This window comes from Papilio xuthus, unplaced genomic scaffold (assembly GCF_000836235.2).
Source record: "Papilio xuthus unplaced genomic scaffold, Pxut_1.1 DF829660.1, whole genome shotgun sequence".
Classification (NCBI taxonomy): domain Eukaryota; kingdom Metazoa; phylum Arthropoda; class Insecta; order Lepidoptera; family Papilionidae; genus Papilio; species Papilio xuthus.
The window spans coordinates 1,074,647-1,096,944 of record NW_013528989.1 but is presented as its reverse complement, the minus strand read 5'-3'; the positions used below and the strand labels follow the sequence as shown (position 1 = coordinate 1,096,944).

The 22,298-nt window shown below is 35.6% G+C and overlaps 1 protein-coding gene across 2 annotated transcripts in view; it reads right to left on the bottom strand.

Annotated features, from left to right (window-relative positions):
- Positions 1–22,298, bottom strand: part of LOC106115966 (uncharacterized) — an 88,362-nt gene that overhangs the window by 58,430 nt on the left and 7,634 nt on the right. Inside the window, exons 2-17 of one of the 2 annotated variants that reach the window (XM_013309648.1) lie at positions 20,567–20,819; positions 20,026–20,163; positions 13,868–14,029; positions 11,166–11,336; positions 10,814–10,920; positions 10,009–10,133; positions 9,601–9,692; positions 5,810–5,904; positions 5,415–5,538; positions 4,865–5,074; positions 4,377–4,547; positions 3,692–3,829; positions 3,354–3,486; positions 2,298–2,440; positions 1,387–1,561; positions 154–245 (exon numbers count right to left, since the gene is read on the bottom strand). In XM_013309648.1, the coding sequence (XP_013165102.1) occupies positions 154–245; positions 1,387–1,561; positions 2,298–2,440; positions 3,354–3,486; positions 3,692–3,829; positions 4,377–4,547; positions 4,865–5,074; positions 5,415–5,538; positions 5,810–5,904; positions 9,601–9,692; positions 10,009–10,133; positions 10,814–10,920; positions 11,166–11,336; positions 13,868–14,029; positions 20,026–20,163; positions 20,567–20,569 (2,079 nt within the window). In that variant the 5' untranslated portion in view covers positions 20,570–20,819. The remainder of the gene's footprint in view (positions 1–153; positions 246–1,386; positions 1,562–2,297; positions 2,441–3,353; positions 3,487–3,691; positions 3,830–4,376; positions 4,548–4,864; positions 5,075–5,414; positions 5,539–5,809; positions 5,905–9,600; positions 9,693–10,008; positions 10,134–10,813; positions 10,921–11,165; positions 11,337–13,867; positions 14,030–20,025; positions 20,164–20,566; positions 20,820–22,298) is intronic. The other variant, XM_013309657.1, reaches the window with a different exon arrangement.

Here is a 22,298-nt window from a genome sequence, read left to right as displayed (position 1 = left end):
AAAAGACTCGATGACATTATTTATCGTTGATTTAAAATGTAATATACACCCTTTATATAAAAATACGTAATAACTTGATCATATCACATACAGGGTGTAAAAATTTAAATTGCATTTGAATATTAACAAAACGTATTGTAATACTGAACTGACCTGACTGCTCTGCATGCTATTTGCGTTGGCCTTCTCACCTCCAACAACAGTACTACAAGGTAAGGGCTTCGCTACTCCTATTGTTACTGTCCCTGTTGACAAGAAAAACATTTATGAAAAAAAAATAACTGAAAAAATAAACAACGATGACAAATAATCTGTAATCTTCAGAAAAAACTAAAAACCAATGTTTTTTTTAAGATTGTTCAAGTGGAATGTCTTATGTTTGTCCAAAGTAGATCACCCTTGTCAGTCCTATATGGAACACCCTATGTTAGTAGTATTTGGAACACCCTTGGTTTGTACTACGCGGAACGTTTCATGTTTGTACTACGTAAAACACACTATGCTTGTCCTACTTGGAACATCCCGTTTGTAGTTATAGGATGTTCTGAAAATGCAAGAGGAGGTAAAAAATCTTATAAAATATTTTTTGTTGATAACGACACTGTTTGCACTATTATAAGTTAATAATTGTCCTTAAATTTGTTAATTACACTCTTCACGCTACATTATTGAAAAAAAACCTTGAAATGTGACAATGTTTTTAAATAGAAACCTTGTCACTTCACTTTTATAATATTTTTAGCAAGTTTATGAAAACATCAATAGCTACAGAATGCGTACATTGCACTGAACATTTAAATATTACCAAGTTTTTATCTCATTTGTTTCTATTTGCAAAGATATTAGTTTTATTATATAAACAGCATTCAGTATACAAATATCGTTGATAAGACACAAGAGTTGTGTCTTTGCTATCATTATCACGCAGAGTAAATATACACTATACGTGGGATATTGTATTTTTCTCTAACTGGAGGGTAGTAATTAAGTCTGTTGCTATACAACACAACACGACACGACACGACACGATACGACGCGACGCGACACGACACGACACGACACGACACGACACGAAACGACACGACACGACACGACATAACAAAACACAACATCAATCCGATACCAGACAATGCAATTTTATTGCTAATCTTACTAATATTATAAACGCGAATGTTTAGATGGATGGATGTTTGTTTGAAGGTATCTCCGGAACGGCACATAGACTCTTGATGAAATTCGGCGTAGATATAGAACATAGTCTTGGAGAACAAATACACTACTAAATAAGTTTTTTTATTAATCCATCCACGGGGACGGAGTTACGGACGACGGCTAGTATAAATTACATAACATTTTAAATATAGAATTTAATTGTTTGACATGTACCTTTAGGCGCGGTCTTGATAGCTCTAACAGCGGTAGCCAGTGAGGCTCTGGAGACATCGATACCGTTGACGGAGACGAGTCGGTCGCCGGGCGCCAGTCTGCCGTCCGCCGCCGCCGCGCCCCCACACACCACGGACCTCACCACTATCACTGAGCTGCCCGCCTCTGATGGGTCCTGGACAATAACTCTTCAGTTATTCACATATTTCAAAGTTTTCAGATATCAAGGCTGCGCAGAACACAATGATAGTCTTAGTGGCGTGAGCATTGCGCAGCACGTCAATTAATGGGAATTCCGATTGACCGAAAAATCCACCACATCGTTAACGCCATCAGGAAAGTATTAAAATATTATTGTTTATGTATTTATTTATCATATTTTTAATATAGTATGTACATCTCATATATAAAATAAAAAATTATACTATATATTTTATATTAAATAGAAGATAAATAGAACACCACAGACTGCGGAGTCCCATGACTCAAACAAGCAGTGGTGAGGGCTGCAGAGACAGGAACCTTCTCACGATGCGTGCGGTTTCTTGGATAACTGACGTTTGTATCGGGCACTTAATCCAACTATTTTTTTATCAGAGAAGGCAAACGATTGACGAGAACACCGAGGTGATCAACGACACCTATGGACGTCCGCAACACCAGAGGAACTGTAGTTGCGTTGGGGCTCGTTTCTTGAAGGTCCGTAAATCGAGATCGAGTCTTGTTTTGCAAGAGCTTTTTAAGATGTTGGTCGAAACTCTTCGATATCAGTCCATTCACTGATACGACTATCGGAATAATGGTAGTCGATTTCATACGCCACATGGATATTACTGTCATTTTTACTTTGTTTATTAATAAGTTATCTGTATAAATGTGTTTTGACAATGGTCCTACAGTATATAACTTACCAGATAATCTAATATAGAGAAGCCAAGACCTCGGTCTTCTTTTTGCAGATCAATGTACTCAATGTTATCACTCCACATGGCAAGACCACTGAGCGGCTCCAACGAGCGAGAACGATTCCGTTCTAAATCGTCTGAACAGAATTCTGCAAAAAAAAAAGTTTAATTATTTGTTGATAAATTAATCGGTGGCTCAGGGGTCAAGCACTTGACTTGCAATCTGCAGGTCCTGGGTTCGAATCCCGCCATGTACCAATGTGTTTTTCGATTTCCGATTTACATATGTACATTTATCCGACGTTCTTACGGTGAAGGAAAACGTTGTAATGCTGCACATATCTGAGAAGAAATTCAAAGATATGTGTGAAGTCAACCCGCACTTGGCCAGCGTGGTTGACTATGGCCTAATCACCCTTAACTTAGGGTAGGCTCCAAGCCCCTCGGTGGGGACCTATAGTGAGCTGATGATGATGAATCAAATTAAATAAATGATTTAGATAATTCTTAACACAAATGTCGAATTTATTTATTGTAGGTTTCTGAGATTTAATTCGCGATGAAAGACAAGGATGGCCGATATGTTTTATACAGCAACTTTGGTGTTAAAAACCCACGGTTTTAAAGTAAAAAAATATCTTACATATCGATATCTTAAAATGTTTTTTATTGGGCAGAAATACTAAGTTACAAGAATTTTAATAAGTAACTATTAAAACTGTAAATTAAATATGTTTCTATATTATTAGTACGAAAAAAAGATCACAAAATCCTTGTTATCTTCTACTTACTTCTCTCATTTTCTTTTCTTACGATTCATATCTCCTATTCTCTTGCTGTAAGCTTACTAATATTATAAATGCGAATGTTTAGATGGATGGATGTTTGTTTGAAGATATCTCCAGAACGGTTGTATGGATCTTGCAGAAATTTGGCATAGATGTAGAACATAGTCTAGAAAATAGGCGACTAATTAAGTTTTTTTTTTTTTAATTTAAAAAGATAGGATCGTGGGCGCAAGCTAGTTATTGTATTTGAATCTACCGGTAATGTGTTACTCACCATCATGGTCGTGTCCGGCAGACATGACAGTGGCGGCGCTACACAGAGATGCGACAGAACTCTCAGACTTAGCCTTGATCAGCCGCTGCGGGGGAGTCAGCAGATCTTGTAGACTGCCGCCGATTATTGCACTCTAGAGATAAAAGAAGATTTAGTTCACAATGCAATTATCTAAAATCACGAAATCTCTCAAGAACTCTGCTAAAAGCAATTACAAAGCAAAGTATTAGCGAATCTAGTCTTTACAAACATTCAAAGGATTCAAAAATCTGTAAGACTCGAAATTTGATGCAGTTTAAAAGTTTGGTAATAGTAAAATTCAGAAATGTCTTAATAACCTTTGAGAAGCTGTTTTCGCGTCCTTTATTCTCCTCCTGTCTCTTTCTAACGCACACGAGTAGAACGGGAGAGGTGACGGCTCTCAATCTCGTGACCACTTCGACGTGATGCGATCCTAGTACTCGCCAACCATTTACCTATAAACAATATTGAGGTAAATATTTATTTTTAAACGATTTAGGAAAATATCTATACATATAAATAAAATTGGAGTGTCTGTATGTAGCTATATCGAAAAATAATTGTCATATTTCGTACACATAAAATCCATTTTTTTTGTCTGTCTGTCTGTCTATATGTTTGTCCGTAGCCGAGTTTCTTCGGAGAAATCTCTGGATTGGTTGGACCGATTTTGACTGGACCTTAACATGAAGGTAGCTGATAGTCCACGGGTATATTATAGTCTATTTTTTTAATTCTGCACAGACGAAATCGAAGGCGATTACTAGTTTTAAATATAGCCTATGTTACTTTGGGATTATGTAGCATTTCAACAGTGAAAATCTTTCTGATATTAGTCAAATAGTTTTTGAGTTTCTTCATTAGAAACATATCGATAAAGACAATTATTTTATCTTTTTATTATATAATATTACTGCAATTGTACATCATTATGATTTGTGTAATTTGTCATTAGATGTGTATTCAGATGTGTAATTCTGTGGTAATATATTCATAGTGTACCTCTAACAGTTCATCACCAACTCTGTAAGTGCCGAGTTTTGCGACGGGTCCGTTTGGTGCGATGGCGCGGATGTAATGCCGCGCCTGCACCTCCTTGCCCCCCACCACCCGCACTGTGCCCTCCAGTGATATCCCCAGACCACTGTCTTTCCCCTTCATTATTGTGCCCACCTGTAGTATACACATTTGAGTGAATTAAGGCTTAAATTTAATCCCTTTCCTTATCCCAACCTTCTCTTTTAAGCGAATAGTCAGAAGGCAAAGTGGATTTGACAGTAGAGGGCCGCATAAGATGGCAAAACATTCTCTTTCTGTGCGGTTTCCATCGATTAAAGGTAGGCAACGCATGTCTATGGGCAGCGATCGCTTAGCTATTATAACTTAAGACTCCCTTTATCTTCTAACCTCTGTCAAATTGACTTCCCCCACTGAATCGTATCTAAAATTGTTATGAGACAAAGAGGGCAAATTAATTAAATAACACATACCACAATATCGTATTGATGTTGGTGTCCGGGCCAGTCTTTCTCTTCTTTCAATATGTCCCGCCACTTGTCCTGTATCCTGCGCAACTCGCGCTCGGAGATGTCATCGTCCCTGCCGATCACGATCTCCGCCTCCTCCCCTGGCGAGGTAGGGGAGGGGGGGTTACGTATCTCTGATTCCGCCTCTGCCTCTATCACTGTGGATTCGTCGTACTGTAATGATATTAACAAACACACATAAAGATTTTACATATTAAGCAAAAATCGATAGCGATCTATTTGTAAAGTTCATCGTAAGAAAATTCGCTGAAAACAGTTGACATTTAGTCTGTGTTTTCTATTCATACAGAGCAGGAGACTGGCGTCTACGATTAAACTTTTTATGGACGGAGCGCGCAATCATGTAATATTAATTTCGACAATTAACGTACTTGTGTACGCACGGCCTTATGTATCTCATTTAATATGAAATACCAAAACAAAAATCTGAAATGTTAATCTAGTTTTACTGAACTAAAATTTTTAAAATGAACATATTTGATATTCAACTCACCACACTAAAACTATATTTGGTAAGTGATGTGACTGAGGGGCTGGGCGGCGCGACAGGAGAGCGGCGGCCATCTTGTGCCGCGAGCGCCTTCTGCAGCTTCTCAAACCCCGCGCCACGGAGATATCTGCAAATATCACAAAGAAAATTACAATTAAAAGAGAATGCATTGTCTACTAAACAGATATAATTAGGTAGGCTTTTTACCAACTTTATATACATATTCTAAAAAAAATTAACATTAAAAAGACGTATAATCTATACCTCAATAAATAATACAAAAGGATTTGGTTTCACAATATTAATCATAAAATTATCTTAACCAACATTTTTTAAATAATAATTGTTTTAAATAAAAGCACAATGCAAAATAAAAACAAATATATTTCAGTTGTCACCTTAAAGCTTTCAACCGCACGATAGGTCCTTTAGCGTCGCGTAGCAACGACACGGCCTTATGATTAGTAACACCGTGCAGCGAAACTCCGTCCACCTTGAAACAACATACTTATGAATGCTACGTCGCTACGTCGTAGGTATTCGTAGCAAGTCTACATCATATCCGAAGTCATTAAATATTTTTCCTTTTCAAATCAAACAATAATATTTGTATGAAACATAATTTTAATACAATTTTTATATCACTTGCTTTTTTAAAAACAGGAAATTTTTCAGAAAATTTCCTTCTATAGCTATGACCGCCGTCTTGTCAGATATACGAATACTTCTTACCCATTTCGATAAAATCAAATAATGATACCCACGATGCAATATATCGAATAATTATAGATACATACTTGCTAAATTATAGCTCTTATGGTGACAATTTGATAGTACCTGGGTAATGAATTAAATTCTCTAACTGCATGCTGACTCGGCTCAGTCATATTAGAGTGAAGTCCACTTTCATACTCTCAACGTTTAAAATTGCGCGTCCCAAGTGCCGTACTTGTGATGCGCAAACATAAACCGTGCACTAACATTTTGAAATAAAATTTACAATGTAATTTCATTTCACATTACACTTATAATTTATAAAAAAAAAATTGAAACTGTTGCCAAAAGGATAACACATTGTTTTCTATGAAGGCACATACTCTAGAAAGATCTTCATGACTAATACATTTAAATAAAACCCTTTGAAACAAATAGGTACACTGAATTGCAAAAAAAATCCCATCTTTCCTTTTTAAATAATAAAAACAAAAGAGAAACGCAGACAGAAGTATTATTAAAACATTTTGTCCAGTAGTAATTTGTCTGCACGCGAGGCCATTGTGTTTAAGGGTTGCCGTTCATTTTGAATTCAGAGCCGTGAATGTCTGCCTTTATGTTTGTTCATAAATAGTGCTGCTGTGTATTTTAAACAAAGCGTATATCACGAATGTTTAATATAGAAATATACACACAATATCTATTATTACTAATATTATAACAGTTTAAATGGATAGATGTATGTTTGTTACTAGGTATCTGCAAAAGGATGAAAGGACCTCGCTGAAATTTGGTATAGATGTAGAACATAGCCTGGAAGAACACATAGGCTATTAATTAAGCTTTTTTATTCCGTTTGTTGAACGGACGTTGTTGTGGGGAACAACTAGTAGTCAATAAAGGTCACGATTAGCGTAAACTTAGTGTTAAAACAATAGGCACTTAGGGACTATGAATTCTATAAATAAGGGAGTCATAGATCTTTTTCCGTTAGCTAGACAAAGAAATATATGTGTAAAAAAAACTAAACAAATCTAAAAATCTAAGCTTAGTGGAATAAAAAACTTTGATTCTTGAATCGTAAAGATATTTTACAAAATCTTCAATATATTGTGAATACGATAATAAGGTTTTCTTTGTACTTTTATAAATAGGTTATCCGTAGCTTATTTGAGTTTAACGCAACCTTTTTGAGTCACAGCTCAACGCGCAATTGAGAGTTGAGTGGACACTTGACCCAATTGTAAAGTCATTTCTCACTTGAAGCATCATATTTATGTCAACATTGACGTTAATCTATTAGAATATACGCAAAGAAATATATGTATATTTGATTTAATCTTAGATACTAATATAATATGCGAACGTTAAGATAGATGGATGTTTGTTAGAAGGTATCTCCAAAACTAATCCATGGATCTCATTGAAATTTAGCAAAGATGTAGAAGAACATAGTCTGGAAGAACACATGGGCTACTAATTATTTTTTTAATTCTACGCTGATTGAGACGCGGACGACAACTAGTTAAGCGTCTCTTAAGTAGAGTTGATCAAAATATTGTTTGAATTCTGAGATAAAATAAAGTAGTATTCAAAACTGGTTTATAAAACTTTGATAATGTTAGTCGAAATAGTCGATAATCCACTTTTATTAACTTAAGTTTTGCTGATAAATTGGTACACGTTTTCTTACAAAAGTAAGTACAAACAATGAATTAAAAGGAGTTACTATAAAATTTTATCAAATGATATATTTTCATAAGAGGCAGATATAAATGCAACTTAAGTGCATCGTAGTCCTTGATTTTGTTCTCCTAACCTAGTTTCTAGAATCAGTCTCATTAACATCTCGCGTAGTGCATGACCTGGTTGAACTACGATTTTTTGATGCAAATAAAACTAACTTTTCATGCTGTTTAAGTTAATCGATGATTAAGTTTTATTACTTTTATAAGTATGCATGCATTGTGTGAAAGAGGATATGCGTAAAAAGTGGGTGGATTCAGATATAACGGCTGATAGAGATGTATGGTAGAGTACATACTGTGCCGAGACACAACGTTGATAAAACGGCACGATGATAATGAACTGTAAAGGTAAAAATTACTTATTTTTTAACCAAAATCTCCGTTTAAAACATATAATTATCTCTGTATTATCAAAGATAATGAAAGGGATGGCGATATGTTTTATACAGAGATTTCAGTCTTAGAAATCTTCGGTAACAGAATAAGTATAGACAACATTTAAAACACAATTTTAATAATGTGCCTATAAGCTATACGATTCAATAAAACATAGCTCTAAGCAAAACAAATATTATCATTGTAAGCCACCAGGGGGCGGTGTCGGTCGACTGCTCGCTAACAGTTTACGTGTTATCAAATTGCTTACGTTAATTGTGTCACAGTGGGGGACGTCAACTTAATTGTGGCTTTCCATTGATAAAACGACTGTAGAAAAAAATTATGCACAAAAAATTACAGTTATGTTTGTATTAATCACCAGATCACTATACTTCCCTATTGAAGGGCTCGGAGCCTACCTTAAGTTAGGTGACACCAATCAGTACGGGTGACTTCACATATATCTTTAAATTTCTCCGCAGATATGTGCAGCATCATTTTTCTTTATCGTAAGAACTTCAGGTCAATGTACATATGTCAATAAAAAAAAAACACATTGGTACATTGCGGGATTCGAACCCAGGACGTGCAGATTGCAAGTCAAGTGCTTAACTGCTGAGCCACCGATGCTTATTTGTTTTGTAAATGTATATTCGCTTGCAATTTGATTAACCTATTTTATATGTACCTGGTACAAACTAATCACGCTAAATAGTACATATATATGTTTAACAATACAACCTACACAATACAATAAACATAGTATATGTAGTTTCTGTTCACAATAACGATATACAAACACTGGCAGTTTGAAATGGCAGCGAATTTGCATTCACTGTTTCCAACAATTCTTTTTTTAAATAACTTTGTGAGCAATCAAAATTAAATATGAATGTTTGCTAATGTTATTTGAGTTCTCTGGATTTAGATTGATTTTGTAATAGCATAAGCGTCAACTGCATTAAAATGTCAGACTAGCGGTCACCCGCGACTCCGTCTGCGCGGATTAAAAAAAACATAATTAGTAGCCTATGTGTTCTTCCAGACTATGTTCTACATCTATGCCAAATTTCAGCAAGATCTTTAGAGTCGTTCCGGAGACACCTTTAAAAAACATCCATCCATCCATCTGAACAATCACAGTAATAATATAAGTAAGGTTAATATATTAATTAAAAATTTCAACTACAATCTATTTTCTGCATCCACTAAAGATGCATTTCTGAATAAATCAATACAATAAACAAGATCTTCGGAGGTTAAGTTATTATAAGTTAACAAGCAGTGTAAAGACAATATTCAAAATGTCCGAATTAACACTATGTCTACAACATAACTATATCGCTTACCTCTACAATCCTATCGTTGACTTGTATTTTCCCGCAAAGATCCGCTGCACTGCCTTCACTTACACTCTTCACGAAAATACCGCTCAGTTCCTCTAAAAAAAAAAGAGTTATTTGGCTGTTAAAAATAATCTACCGCTAATAGTGGTGTAATACATTGACTTTAAATATACTGTACTCACTATACTGGAATATAATTATAATAATAACGCAACATAACCATCTGCAAGAGAAGTATGGTCACTACACTAGTCAGAAATCCAAGTGTGTGACATAAACAAAGTCAATAGAACAACCGTATCCATTGATTATTCTGGAATACCCAAGCATTTTGGATACACCGGAAATGAGGTGTCGCACTCACGATATGTTCCTACACATGTTTTGCCAGTAGAGCACAATAACACTTACCCTGCTCACAGACGTAACCGGCCACTGTAATACCAAGACCGAGTGCGGAGTGCTTGTTGAGTTGAACTTCGTAACTAAGAGTCTCTGGTTCTCGGCCGCCACGCACCGCCATGTCTAATGGTAACCTGACGAAATAACTTCAATAAGACACAGAATTTGTAACAAATTTATAGGTAGTTCACGTATTGATAACTAGTGTAAACTACTAAGATACTTTTGGCAGACTCAATACAAACAAATCATTGAAGTTTGGAGCTTCGTACAAATATTCCCCTTCCACTTGGCCTCCTTGTTGACAGCCCTAGAAGTTAGCAAACAGATCGCCAAGTAAAAGTTACAGTCGCCAATTTAAGACGAACTATTCTCATCTAACTTGGCCGGTTTCATTGTCACAATTTTTGGCAACCGTATTTTTTGAAATTGGAACAGCACGTTGTTTTTATTGTTTGAAATTGGAACAGGAAATGAAAGTGTCATTTTTAAATGTAGAATCTTTATTGAGAAAAATAGTAATTTTGGTACCATCCTCACAAAGCTGGAGATTTGTGGTTTTGTTATATGGTTTACGACAATAGTCAAATGGCGGGATTAAAACTCTCGACCACGTGATTTGAGATGTTATCGTAATTTGAATTCAACACTAAGAGGCTCCTTGGTCATTAATCAAATGGCAGAAAGTCTATGTCAGACAGTTTAAGTCATTTTATAATTGTGTTTTTTTTTTTTAAATCAGAGACGATGTCTCGAGATAGGAATTTTTTGATGATGCCAAAATTTTCGCAACTTTTTGCAACGTAGTGCTCACCTCATGGGGGGAGGCTGCGGCTCGGGAGGTGCGATTATGAGAGGCGGAGGCCGCGGGGCGGGGGCGAGAGCTCCCCGCGGCACCACCGCCACTATTGATGCCACAGGCTGTGTACAAAACGAGGCAAAATTTATTTTAACCAAATTTTTCAGAACAAGATGTAGAGTTTGCTATATTTATGAACAGCATCGCTGAGTTCTATATTATAAAATCTAAAATAATTGTTGTAGAGATTGTGATTTAATTTCAACTTGGTATTTTTAATATACCATAAAATGAAAAAAGTATATATTTTTTTTACCATTTTCTGGCATGTAGTCAAATTTACTAGCTATCAAAAGAAAGAACATACCCTATGATGTAACCTCTCTTCAATGATAGTGGGAGGAGGCGAAGGCGGCGTGGTGTCCTCGCACAGAGCACCGAAGCCCTCGTGCCCCGCCTCTGACAAACTCCTCTCTAGCTCTACAGGGTCGGCTAGCATACGAGATGGTACTACCGGTGCTTGGGAAGCACCTAATGACTGTAAAGAGTAGCTACATGTAGAGAGAATAAATTAACAATTTAAAAATAAATAAAAAAGTGTAACGTGTGTCATTTGTTAATTTGTCTCAAAGGGAGAGTACGGTACATTTCTAATACATAATCAACACAAAGGGAGGTTTGACCCTGAGTGCGACGTGACTTACAGTTTAAGGGTCGTCGGAAGGACGACGTAGGAAAATGCAATAAAGCTGATAAAAAGTAGATTAGACGTTTCATTTTAAAACAGAATTTATCCCTAACAGAATTATCCAATATCTTCAAAAATATACGCAAAACTATAATCCTAAGAAAAAGGTAAATATATAAACAGAATAGTAAATTACTAACTAATAAAAACGTCCGCGACTACTTCCGCGTCGCGTCAGTTTATTTAACATCCGTCGAACGCCACCGGAAATATGACGTCGGTGTTTCCGGTTCCGACGTAATTGCGCTACGACGACGCTTAATAGACACTCATTTGACTTCATATCATTTAAATGGGTATCTTCGATTGATTAAATAAAATATCGTATCAATTCTATGTGATATTTATACGATCAGTCAGATCTACAATAAAATTACATAATGACCTTGACAGCGTATGTGTAAGAAAGACGAGAATGAAGGTCAACTGTCCCATCTTTTAAATTTTAATAAACGATAGTTTCTGAGTAGGAAATCTCTGTATAAAACATATCGTCATCCCTGTCATTATCTTTGACAGAACAGAGATAACAATATGTTTTGAACGGGGAATTTGGTATCAGAAACCTAAAGTAAATTGCACATAATAATGAGATTTGAACTTCGATTTAGTGTCAGATTTTAACGCAGATATAAATCGGAACAGGAAATTTTATGTTATAATAAAAACTTTTATCCAACAGCAATCTTTATTATTTCAAAACATGCAACTGTCTTTGTCAGAATGCCCCCATTTCATTTTTAATGACACTCGAGATTCTTTTCTTTATTTCTGTACTGCACTGTACTAGTTTTAAAAATCTATTTCCACATGACTTGCTAGGAGTCTTGAAAGTAATATAAACTCGAAAAACAACGCAGCTATTACCGATAAAATCCTGAGGTTAGTTTACCTGAAATTATATAATGGTAACTTAAAAATACATAGTAATATTGGGTATTTTGTACTCTTTTAATAATTCCGCGCGGGCAAAGTCGCGGGAGAAGACTAGTGATTTATAACATAATTCTCTACATTATAAAAAAATATAATATTCAATAATTATAATATCGACAACATTAAATCATGGAAAGCAAAATAAATTCGCCCCATTGTTCTAACAGACTATAATAAATTAATTTTGACATCGATTTATTTTTGTAAACTCACCAAATATAACAAAAACATAGAACACTTTTACCGTAGCGTATATATATAAATTATAATACAAACGTAGATAAATAAATAAAACCATCTTGGGAACCCTACCGTGCGACCGCAGCGATTTGGGGTCGATTTTTTTTTTTAGTTTTATTTTTAGTTTGGTTTAGTTTTAGTATATAGTTTATAGTATTATTTTGGTAGTTTAATTAATTAGTCACTTAATAATTAATATAGAATTAAAATGTGATTTTATTCAGATAAAACCATTTTATTTTTAGGAACAAGGTTTTATATGCGTTATTCTTTAGATTGCTTTTGTCAAAACAACCTTTTCAGAATTATAAAATAAATGCCATTTACTTTTTACCAAATCTGTATGTGTTACATAAACCCTCCAAAGACCTTAACCCTGCCATATTACTGTCAGTTTTGATGGATTACATCATATCGTTTAGTCCCCTTACTTCTAAACAGATTTTGTTAGACTCATAGTTTGTTTTTCTTTTACAAAAGTGTTGATACCATAAAATAAAATATTTACTTGCTGGATGTAGAGGCATCAAAAATATAAGAATACTTGGAACATTTGAACACTTTTATTAGCCTACTAGCTGTCGCTCGCGACTCCGTCCTCGAGGAATTGAAAAAACTATTGGTTACAGCATAATGTTAGCCTAAAGCATTCCTCTATAAATGGACTATCCAACAAATTTTTTCAAATCGGACGAATAGTTCCTGAGATTAGCGCGTTTAAACAAACTCTTTCGCTTTATAATATTAGTAAAGATAGTATTACTTTGATTTAATAACAGCCGCAGAGACGTTAAATGGCAATGAATTTGAGTGCAGAAATAAACGCATTGTATTATTAATCCGTAGTTCACTTAGTTGGCTACACATAATGTGCATTATTTTGTGTAGATTTCTCACACGAAACTACACTCCGACAGATTACGGACTCATTAGTGCGCCAATAAACTAACATTAATCGTCTCCTTAGTAAATTCACAGCGGTATACCATTTTTCACATATCTCGTTTGACGTTTGACCTTGAGCTACGCACTGCTTACTACCCTTCTCCCGCATCCCGTTACGGGCCGCTACACATAAAATTGTGTCCTGCACTTACTGCACGATTTTTAGAGCCGATATAATTTTTGAAAACTTCAATATTTACCTGCATAGATGGTGGTAAAGCGGCGGACGCAGGCCTAGCGACGAGCAGACGCACGCAGGCACCGCACTGACGCAGCACGGCCGCCGCTTGCCGTGCGCACATTCCCACCACAGACACTGCACCGATACGCAATAGCATGTCGCCACTGCGTAGCCGACCATCCTGAGGACAACGTCTCTCATTTAACAAGACTATAACGTTGGAATTCGTAAACCGGATTAAACACCTTCCCTACCCTGCAATCTAATTTCAGCAAGGCGAACACGGCCCATAGACATTTCTAACAAGTTATCGATGCATTGCCTACGTTAAATGAATAGCGAAGGTGTACAGAGAGAGGGAAATTTCCCATCCTTGTTAGGAGAAGATAGGAAAGAGAAAAGAACTGAAATTAGGCCTGCGGCAAGCACACTCGTCACCCGAAACGCGGAATGACTTGAGGTGTGTCTTCTGTGTGGCCGTAAAGCCGGCCCATTCCTGCAACAGATGTTTTTGCGAGATTTATTTTTAAGTTTATTATTTTCGTAGTATAATTTTTCTTCTTACAATTGGTGTATGTCATATCATTTTAAAAAATATTGTTTAAGATAGCATTCCTTTCGCAACAACATTGGCTGAAATACGAAAATACCAAACGATTTTTTATTATTCGACGAAATAGTTTTCAAGTAGAAAATAAACGTATTTATTTCAAAGCTTCTAAACTCAATCACTCGAAAAGTATGAAAATAACCAATGAATTATCGAAAATAAAATAAACAAATCGATATTTAACGAAAAAATTTAAAGAATACATCAAACAAATCAAATAAGGTAAGCCACACACGTTAGACTGCAACACGATACGAACCTTAGGTATAACCGTTTTGTCTGACACGTTAGTGTTTGTATTGTATGCATGCAACTTGAAACATATTGTTATCTCTTTTTTTCTAAAGAAATGTAAGAGATGACAATATAGATACACCACTAAAGTCAAAAGTCACAAGAAAGTTCTCCTTCAAAACCTAACGTGTGTGACCAGCATTACACGAAAACTCAATATCGTATGCTGGTGATCAACATATTGCTGTTTGGTTACAAGAATAGAAGCGAGTTCAATTCACACTTCAGTAAAATGTTTGTAAACTACCTACAGTTTGGATACGGAACATTTGTGCCAAATGTGGCACATTACTGGAAATATTTGCAATTTATTATTAGACTACCTTTCAAGTAGTCGACAAACAAGTGCTATCACACACACTGGAAATATCTAACAATACCATGTTGTGTGTAACTGGTTTTAATTACAATATAAATATTATTAACTACTAGCCCGCAACTCCGTTCGCGCGGAGTTAAAAAAAAACTTTATAAGTAGCCTATGTGTTCCTATGCCAAATTTCATCGAGATCCATGCAGCCGTTCTGGAAAAATCTTCCAACAAACACCTACCCATCCCCATTAGTAAGACTAGATATCGCCCGCGACTACTTTCTCTAAAAAACTTTATAAGCAGCCTTTGTGTTCTTCCAGGCTATGTTCTACATCTATGCCAAATTTCAGCGAAATCTATACAATCGTTCTGGAGATACCTTCAAACAAACATCCACCCATCCATCTAAACATTCGCATTTATAATATTATTAAAACTAGCTGTCAGCCGCGACTCCGTCCGCCCGGAATTAAAAAAAAATCTTAATTAGTAGCCTAAGTGTTCTTCCATACTATACTCTATATCTGGAGATACCTTCAAACGGACATCCATCCGTCTAAACATTCGCATTTATAATATTAGTAAGTTCGATTCTAATTACATCAAAGGAACCTTAGCATTAAGATTACATCTTGAACTGAAAACTTGGTAGATGAAAGTATAATTAAGTTGGCAGTAATTTGAAGTAGAATCATTAAGATCGACTCTTTTGATCTTCCCGACCTTAGTCTGGGATTGACGTAATTATACGAAGAAAAGTTTTGAAAGTAATTCGAACTTATCAGAGCTATTTTGAACGACTTACGTCTTTTCTTTTATAAAAAAAAAATGCGATAAGACTTTAGATTTGAGACTTCTATATTTGAATATTTTCCCTGACCTTTATAACCGACTTCAAAAAGGAGGTTCTCGATTTATTTGAATATTTTTGTTCTCTTTCTCTATGAAGCGTTGTAAGGTTTACAAAACAAGTTTTCGTCCCTCAAACTTTATCTGTTTATAGCCATTAAACATTATTAAGAGTGTTCTAAATGCTATAACATATACAAATTCAAAGATATAAATATTTTACTCTATCTATTATAAAGTATTCATAATATCATAGCTACTGACTACAGCTTCAATAAAGCGGATTAATTAATTAAGTGCAGTCGACTTGAGGAGGCAAGCTACGCTCGATAAGACAGATCATAAATCTAATATAACATAATAACGGATAATATGAACGATTATACACTGTTGATATACATTAACGTAGGCTTTCACTATGGAAACAATTGTACAAAAACATCCTCAGTGTTCCAGTCTTCCTGGTAAAAGTGATATAACATTTTTGTTTACGCTGTAAGTAACGGTAACAAAGTTTTGTAATTATCTTAATGGTTTTCCTTATTCCTTTAGCTTAAGGATGTAATCTTATATCAAAGATTGCTACATAAGTTCGAAAAATTTCTTTGCCTCATCATCATCTTTAACCAAGTACCTAAGGAGGATCGACACAGTATATACTTCTCTTTCATGCATCTCTTATCTATCAGCCGTCATATTTAAATTTACCCTCTTCTTACGCAGATCCTATTTCACTCGATCCATCTTCACGATCTTCTTCTATCTTTGTATCCATCCAAATTCCAGCAATTGTCATAAAGTCCCAAGACTGTCCTATGCATACTTTGAGCAAGACAAGACATTGGAACTGCATTACTAACATAATATAACACTAACATTTTGCATGTTGACGATCCTCCAGATTTGTTCCCGATGCTCGTTTGATTTATTCCCTTTTAAAAAGATTGGTCTAGACATTTCATAACAGATGCCATCAATACAAAATATTGAAATAAAATATTTTATCCTACAAATAAAACTATGAACTTTAAAGATATAAATAAATTAATGATAGAAAAGGAATGTTTATATTTTTGCTAATAGAAGCGATAACGGCCAATAAAAGGGAATAATCATCTAATGGGGCACCTCAGCGGGTCGTTAACGATGTTACGAGCGACGCTACAAGGACCGGGCATTACAACGATGTTATTGAGAACGATTTGTAAGCGAAATTGCGAACCGTTAGAATATAAATTCTAACACTATAGGTTCTAATGTAATGCTTACGGAGAAATTATTGCTGTACATAATATTAACAAGATTAACAAGAGGGTTTTCGCGGCTATGTTTCAAGCCATTAAGGAACAAAGGGATCTCTTCACACAACACGTGTGGTGTCAGGCCAATTTTGAGTAGTTGGTAGGTTGCCTTGTCTTTCAACTGCCGAAAGGCTGGTTTGTGTATGACATATTTTTGGTTCTGTCTTTTTTTCAAATAGTATCGGATGGTGTACAATAAGTGTTGATTCAATTGTTTAGTCAAGTATGTACAGTGTTTAGTATGTACAGTCAAGGCCCTTCGCGGTGTTCAACTTACAGAAAAATAACTTTGTTCCTTCTAACCACACAAACTCAGCTCCTTCGTACAAAGTAACCAATTAGGTAATTCGTGTAGCACTAAATGATATTTTTCGTATAGACACATTTAAAAGCTGCATCCAATTGGTTATTATTTCCCCGTCGTCTTCTCAATATTATACTACTGTCACTTTTAAAGTGCGTTACCGAGTCATTCTTGAATAGTACGTATTGAAGTGTTTTAACAATTATCTTCTCTACTAATTACTCTTCTTAAACTAAATTAGTTTAACATTAATTAATCTTTATGGGAAGCTATAACTCATAATAGACTTAGTTGATCAAACCATTTAAACTTGAAACTAAGTTTGAATCACTTTTCTTAGACTACCCTCACTTTAATTACTTCGGGGCAATCGTGCCTGGTTGGTGAGCGGACACTTTCATAAGTATAAAGAGACGGTATATTAAAAAAGTTTATAAAGCAAGCAGAGATTTATTACACGTGCAGTTCACATGAGTTTAATCTAAAAAAATACTATATATGTCTTTGTAACTTGTGGAAGTAATGGAAAAATGTAAATTTTAGTAAAATTTCTATCTCTACCGTACAAATTACTAGCAGTCTTCATCGACTACGTCCGGTATTAAAATATTAAACTAGTAGCCTAAGTATACTTCCAGACTATATTCTACCTCTATGCCAAATTTCAGCGAGATCAATACAGCCGTTCCTGAGGGTCTAGACAAAGCGCATTCGCTTTGAAGCGATTCCATAGCGAACTTCAAATATCAATGAAACTGACTTGTGACATTCACGTGACTTATCCAAAGGTATTGTCGGTTCTATATATTCTTGAAGTTATGGAATGCTTCGGAGCGAATGCACTTTGTCTAACCTTGCTGCAGATACGCACATTCGCATTTATAACCATTTTAAAATAAACTGATATATAAACACGGCTAAACACTCACGTATATACGTCCGGTGGCGGCACCGACTAGTTTCGAGCCCATCGGGGGCCCTTCATCAGGATGAGTGGCACTGGTATTATTTCGCGGACGCGCATTTTAAAATAATTTTACATATAACAGTATAGCTTTTTTTTCTATTTAACACATTCTAAATTTCATGTACACTATTTAATAGAATTTACTAATTGACTAAGCGCTATTCCAGACTAATATATGTCCAAAATATCACCCAGATACGTACAGCTGTTCTGGAGTTACGTTATAACAAACATCAATCTATTCTGCCATCGACAATTATAATATTAAAAAGATTATTCATAACTATTCAACATTTTAAAACACTAAAGAAATTTAATGTTAAAATTGTACATTTTACGACTCCACCCTTACAGCCGGCGCCGCGCTTCGTGAAAATTAAATCGGCTTTGAATGGAAACAGCTAATTCATTCCACTAAAATGCTGCTACAGTGAAAATGAATTCGTTACAATTTTTTTTAATTCCTCAAATGCGGTAACTCGCAAGTCCATTTAACAAAAACGCAAACTGAATACTTAATTGAATTTTGCACGCTCGCTTTTTAACTTATGAAATAAACGAGAAATTAACAAGAAGTGACGATCTTTAGCGTCCATGGCTCAGTAGTTATGACTTGTAATCTGCAGGCCTTGAGTTCAAATCCCGCCGTGTAGCAATGAGCTATTTTCGATTTACATTTATCCGACGTTATTACAATGAAGGAAAACATCGTGATGCAACATGTCCATATCTGCAAAGAAATTCAAAAATATGTGAAGTCAACCCGCACTGGACCAGCATGATTGACTATGGCCTAGTCACCCCTAACTTGGGTCATAACATGGTCATCAGACGAAACGCGGAATTGATTCCACTTCACGCCTGTCTTCAGTGTGGTCGTGGTATTTCACCGGGTAAGTCGGGCCGATTCGTGCGAAGATGTTAAAGCGAGCTCTACCACTGCTAAATGTTTCTCAGATTAACTTCGTCGTTATTTAACTTTTTCACAATTTAAAAGAATACAAAACTGGTTAGAAATAAACTTAAGTAATATGTTTATTTGGACACAAGCCGTGCGGTAACAATAATTCACGTCTCTTTGGCACCGCGCAACGTACACAGTATCAAACAAATCTTTATTGCTACACCACAATCTTGTATTGTTTGGTTTATTATTTAACTTGCATTTTATTTAAATAATCCACTTTTAGGTAATAAATACTTATTTAATAATAATAATGATGTGTGGAATAAGTTGATCGTAATGGCAAACCAAAAGAATATAATAAACATTTGACTTCAATCTTGGATCCAGTGATCTGCACAGAATATAGTTAACCATATCGATTCAGTGGAAATTGACTCTAAATCTTCAGGCAAACGATCGAACTTTATTGCTGAATACATGTTTGTCAAATTTATAACATAAATGTTTATTTTGACGTTCTTTTTCCTTGATCAATCAAATTTGCCAAAATAAAATACCAGGCGCTTCTAATTTGTTACGTTTAATACGTGAACACCCTAAAATCACCGACATAATAACTTTTTTTTACTTACTCTATCAGCAACGCCACCGGGCAGCACGCTCTTGATGACGACGCCGGAGGAGCGGCCGCCGACGATGCCGAACGCCAACCCTGTGCCATCATTGACCAGCTCCACTACCTCCACTTGTGCCCATTCTCCGAACACCTGCTGAAGACCAAGAAACAAATAAATGTTAATATAAACAATATGCGTTAGCCAGTAGCCCCTATAGTACCCAGGAAGGCATCATGGCGTTAATCTAACATTGTAAAAAGAAGGGAAAATTCTTTAGGTCATAAAAAACTGATTTCAGTGTGGCAACGCTGCGTTTTATTGGAGATTTTGAAATGGACGTATGGTTAGAATTACTTGAAGTTGCCAATTTTTTTGAAAGCGAATTGAATATCACTTTAAATGATAATCAATCTTACTAATATTATAAATGCGAATGTTTAGATGGATGGATGCATGGATCTCCGTGAAATTTGATGTAGAACATAGTCTGAAGAACACATAGGCTACTAATTTTTTGTCAATCGCGGACGGCAGCTTTTTAACAATGAAATCTTACCATGATGCGCCTGATTCGCCGCTTGATGCGTGGCCTGCGCGCGCCGCTTTCCGATCAGCTAATCTCGTCCGCCATCTTTGAATCTTATTGACACCCGGCGATGACGTCACGGCGAACAATCGCAGAATTCGCAGCGGACAAATCAATATCAACTTTTTCACTGCACATTGTTTTCAATTTCACTTTCACGATTACAAAACGGTTTCACTATTTTGTTCTCATTGGATTTTTTTATTAGGCGATCGTTTTGTACCTGAATAAAAGAAAGCCATGAAATACATTATCTACACGGATACTACCTATATATAGGATTCATAATTATTGTATTTAGGTTACTAATTAAATTTTATCTTACTAATATTATAAATGCGAATGTTTAGATGGATAAATGTTTATTTGAAAGTATCTCCAGAACGACTGAACGGATCTCGATGAAATTTGGAATACATATAGAACATAGTCTAGAAGAACACATAGGCTACTTATAAAGTTTTATTTTAATTTCGCGCGAACGGAATAGCGGGCGACAACTAGTGGTAAATAAACTTCAAAATTGTAACACTGATTTAAAAAATTATTTCGCCGTTATTACGGTAAGTAACCTGTTTACAAAATATTTAACCGTGAAAAGCCAGGATAAGCCGCTAATTGCAAAAATGTTTTTACGTGTAAATACACGTACAGTTTAAATAAACTCGATAATTGTAAAGAATCTTCCCCGTGTACACTGTCACATGTCATCAAATGAAAATGGATAGCATTAGACGTTAATTACAGTATCGGGGACTGCACTCTTGAGAATTGAAATGTGACCTTAACATGGAATAATTCATTCGGAAACGCAAACGTCATGTAATTCCGTTGATTACGACATCCATATATGTATATATGGATGTGGTAGCTTAGAGCCAGGAGACGGACATAAGATACTATTTATTCTTTTTTTTGTGAATGTTTAGATGGATGTGATGTGGATGGATGGATGGGTGGGCTACACTAATTTAGTTTTTTATATACTCACGCGGACGGATTCGCGGGCGACAACTAGTTTATAATATTTATACTAATTTTATTTATGTACTAAATAATTAGTATTATGTAGCCTTGTGTATTATGTAGCCTGACTACTTGGTTAATGTTTGGCGATTGTTTTATGAATAATAAACTGAAACTCTTCAACATAACAGATCTATAAAACGCTTTAAATACCTCAAAATGACGCAAATACGACAATTACTCGTAATACGATAGTCCTTGCTAATCTATTTACGGAAGTCCCGTTATAATTTTACTTGTGTTCAGACACAAAGATTTCACAATTTTACATTCACTTATAACGAAAAAGAAAAAGAAATGCTTTTATGGAAAAGACTAGTTGTCGCCCGCGACTCTGTCCGCTCGTTTTTTTTTTTAAATAAGATGAGGGGACAAACGAGCAGCAAGAACACCGAGGTGTTCATTGACGCCCATGGACATCTGCAAGGTTAGAGAAACCGCAGATGCGTTGCCAATATAGTAGCCTTTTTTTAAGAGGGGGAATGCGTTACGCATACCGGGTGCCTCGGGGAAAGCCACTCCTGTTATGTGGGACTCTCTCCACATCCCTAAAGCGACAAGGAGCCTACCCACTAAACCCCCTCTGGTTCCCTCGACTCACTGTTAACCGGGGTGTGGACACATGTGAATACTCTTCGCACACACGCCAATATAATAATGATAATCAATCTTACTA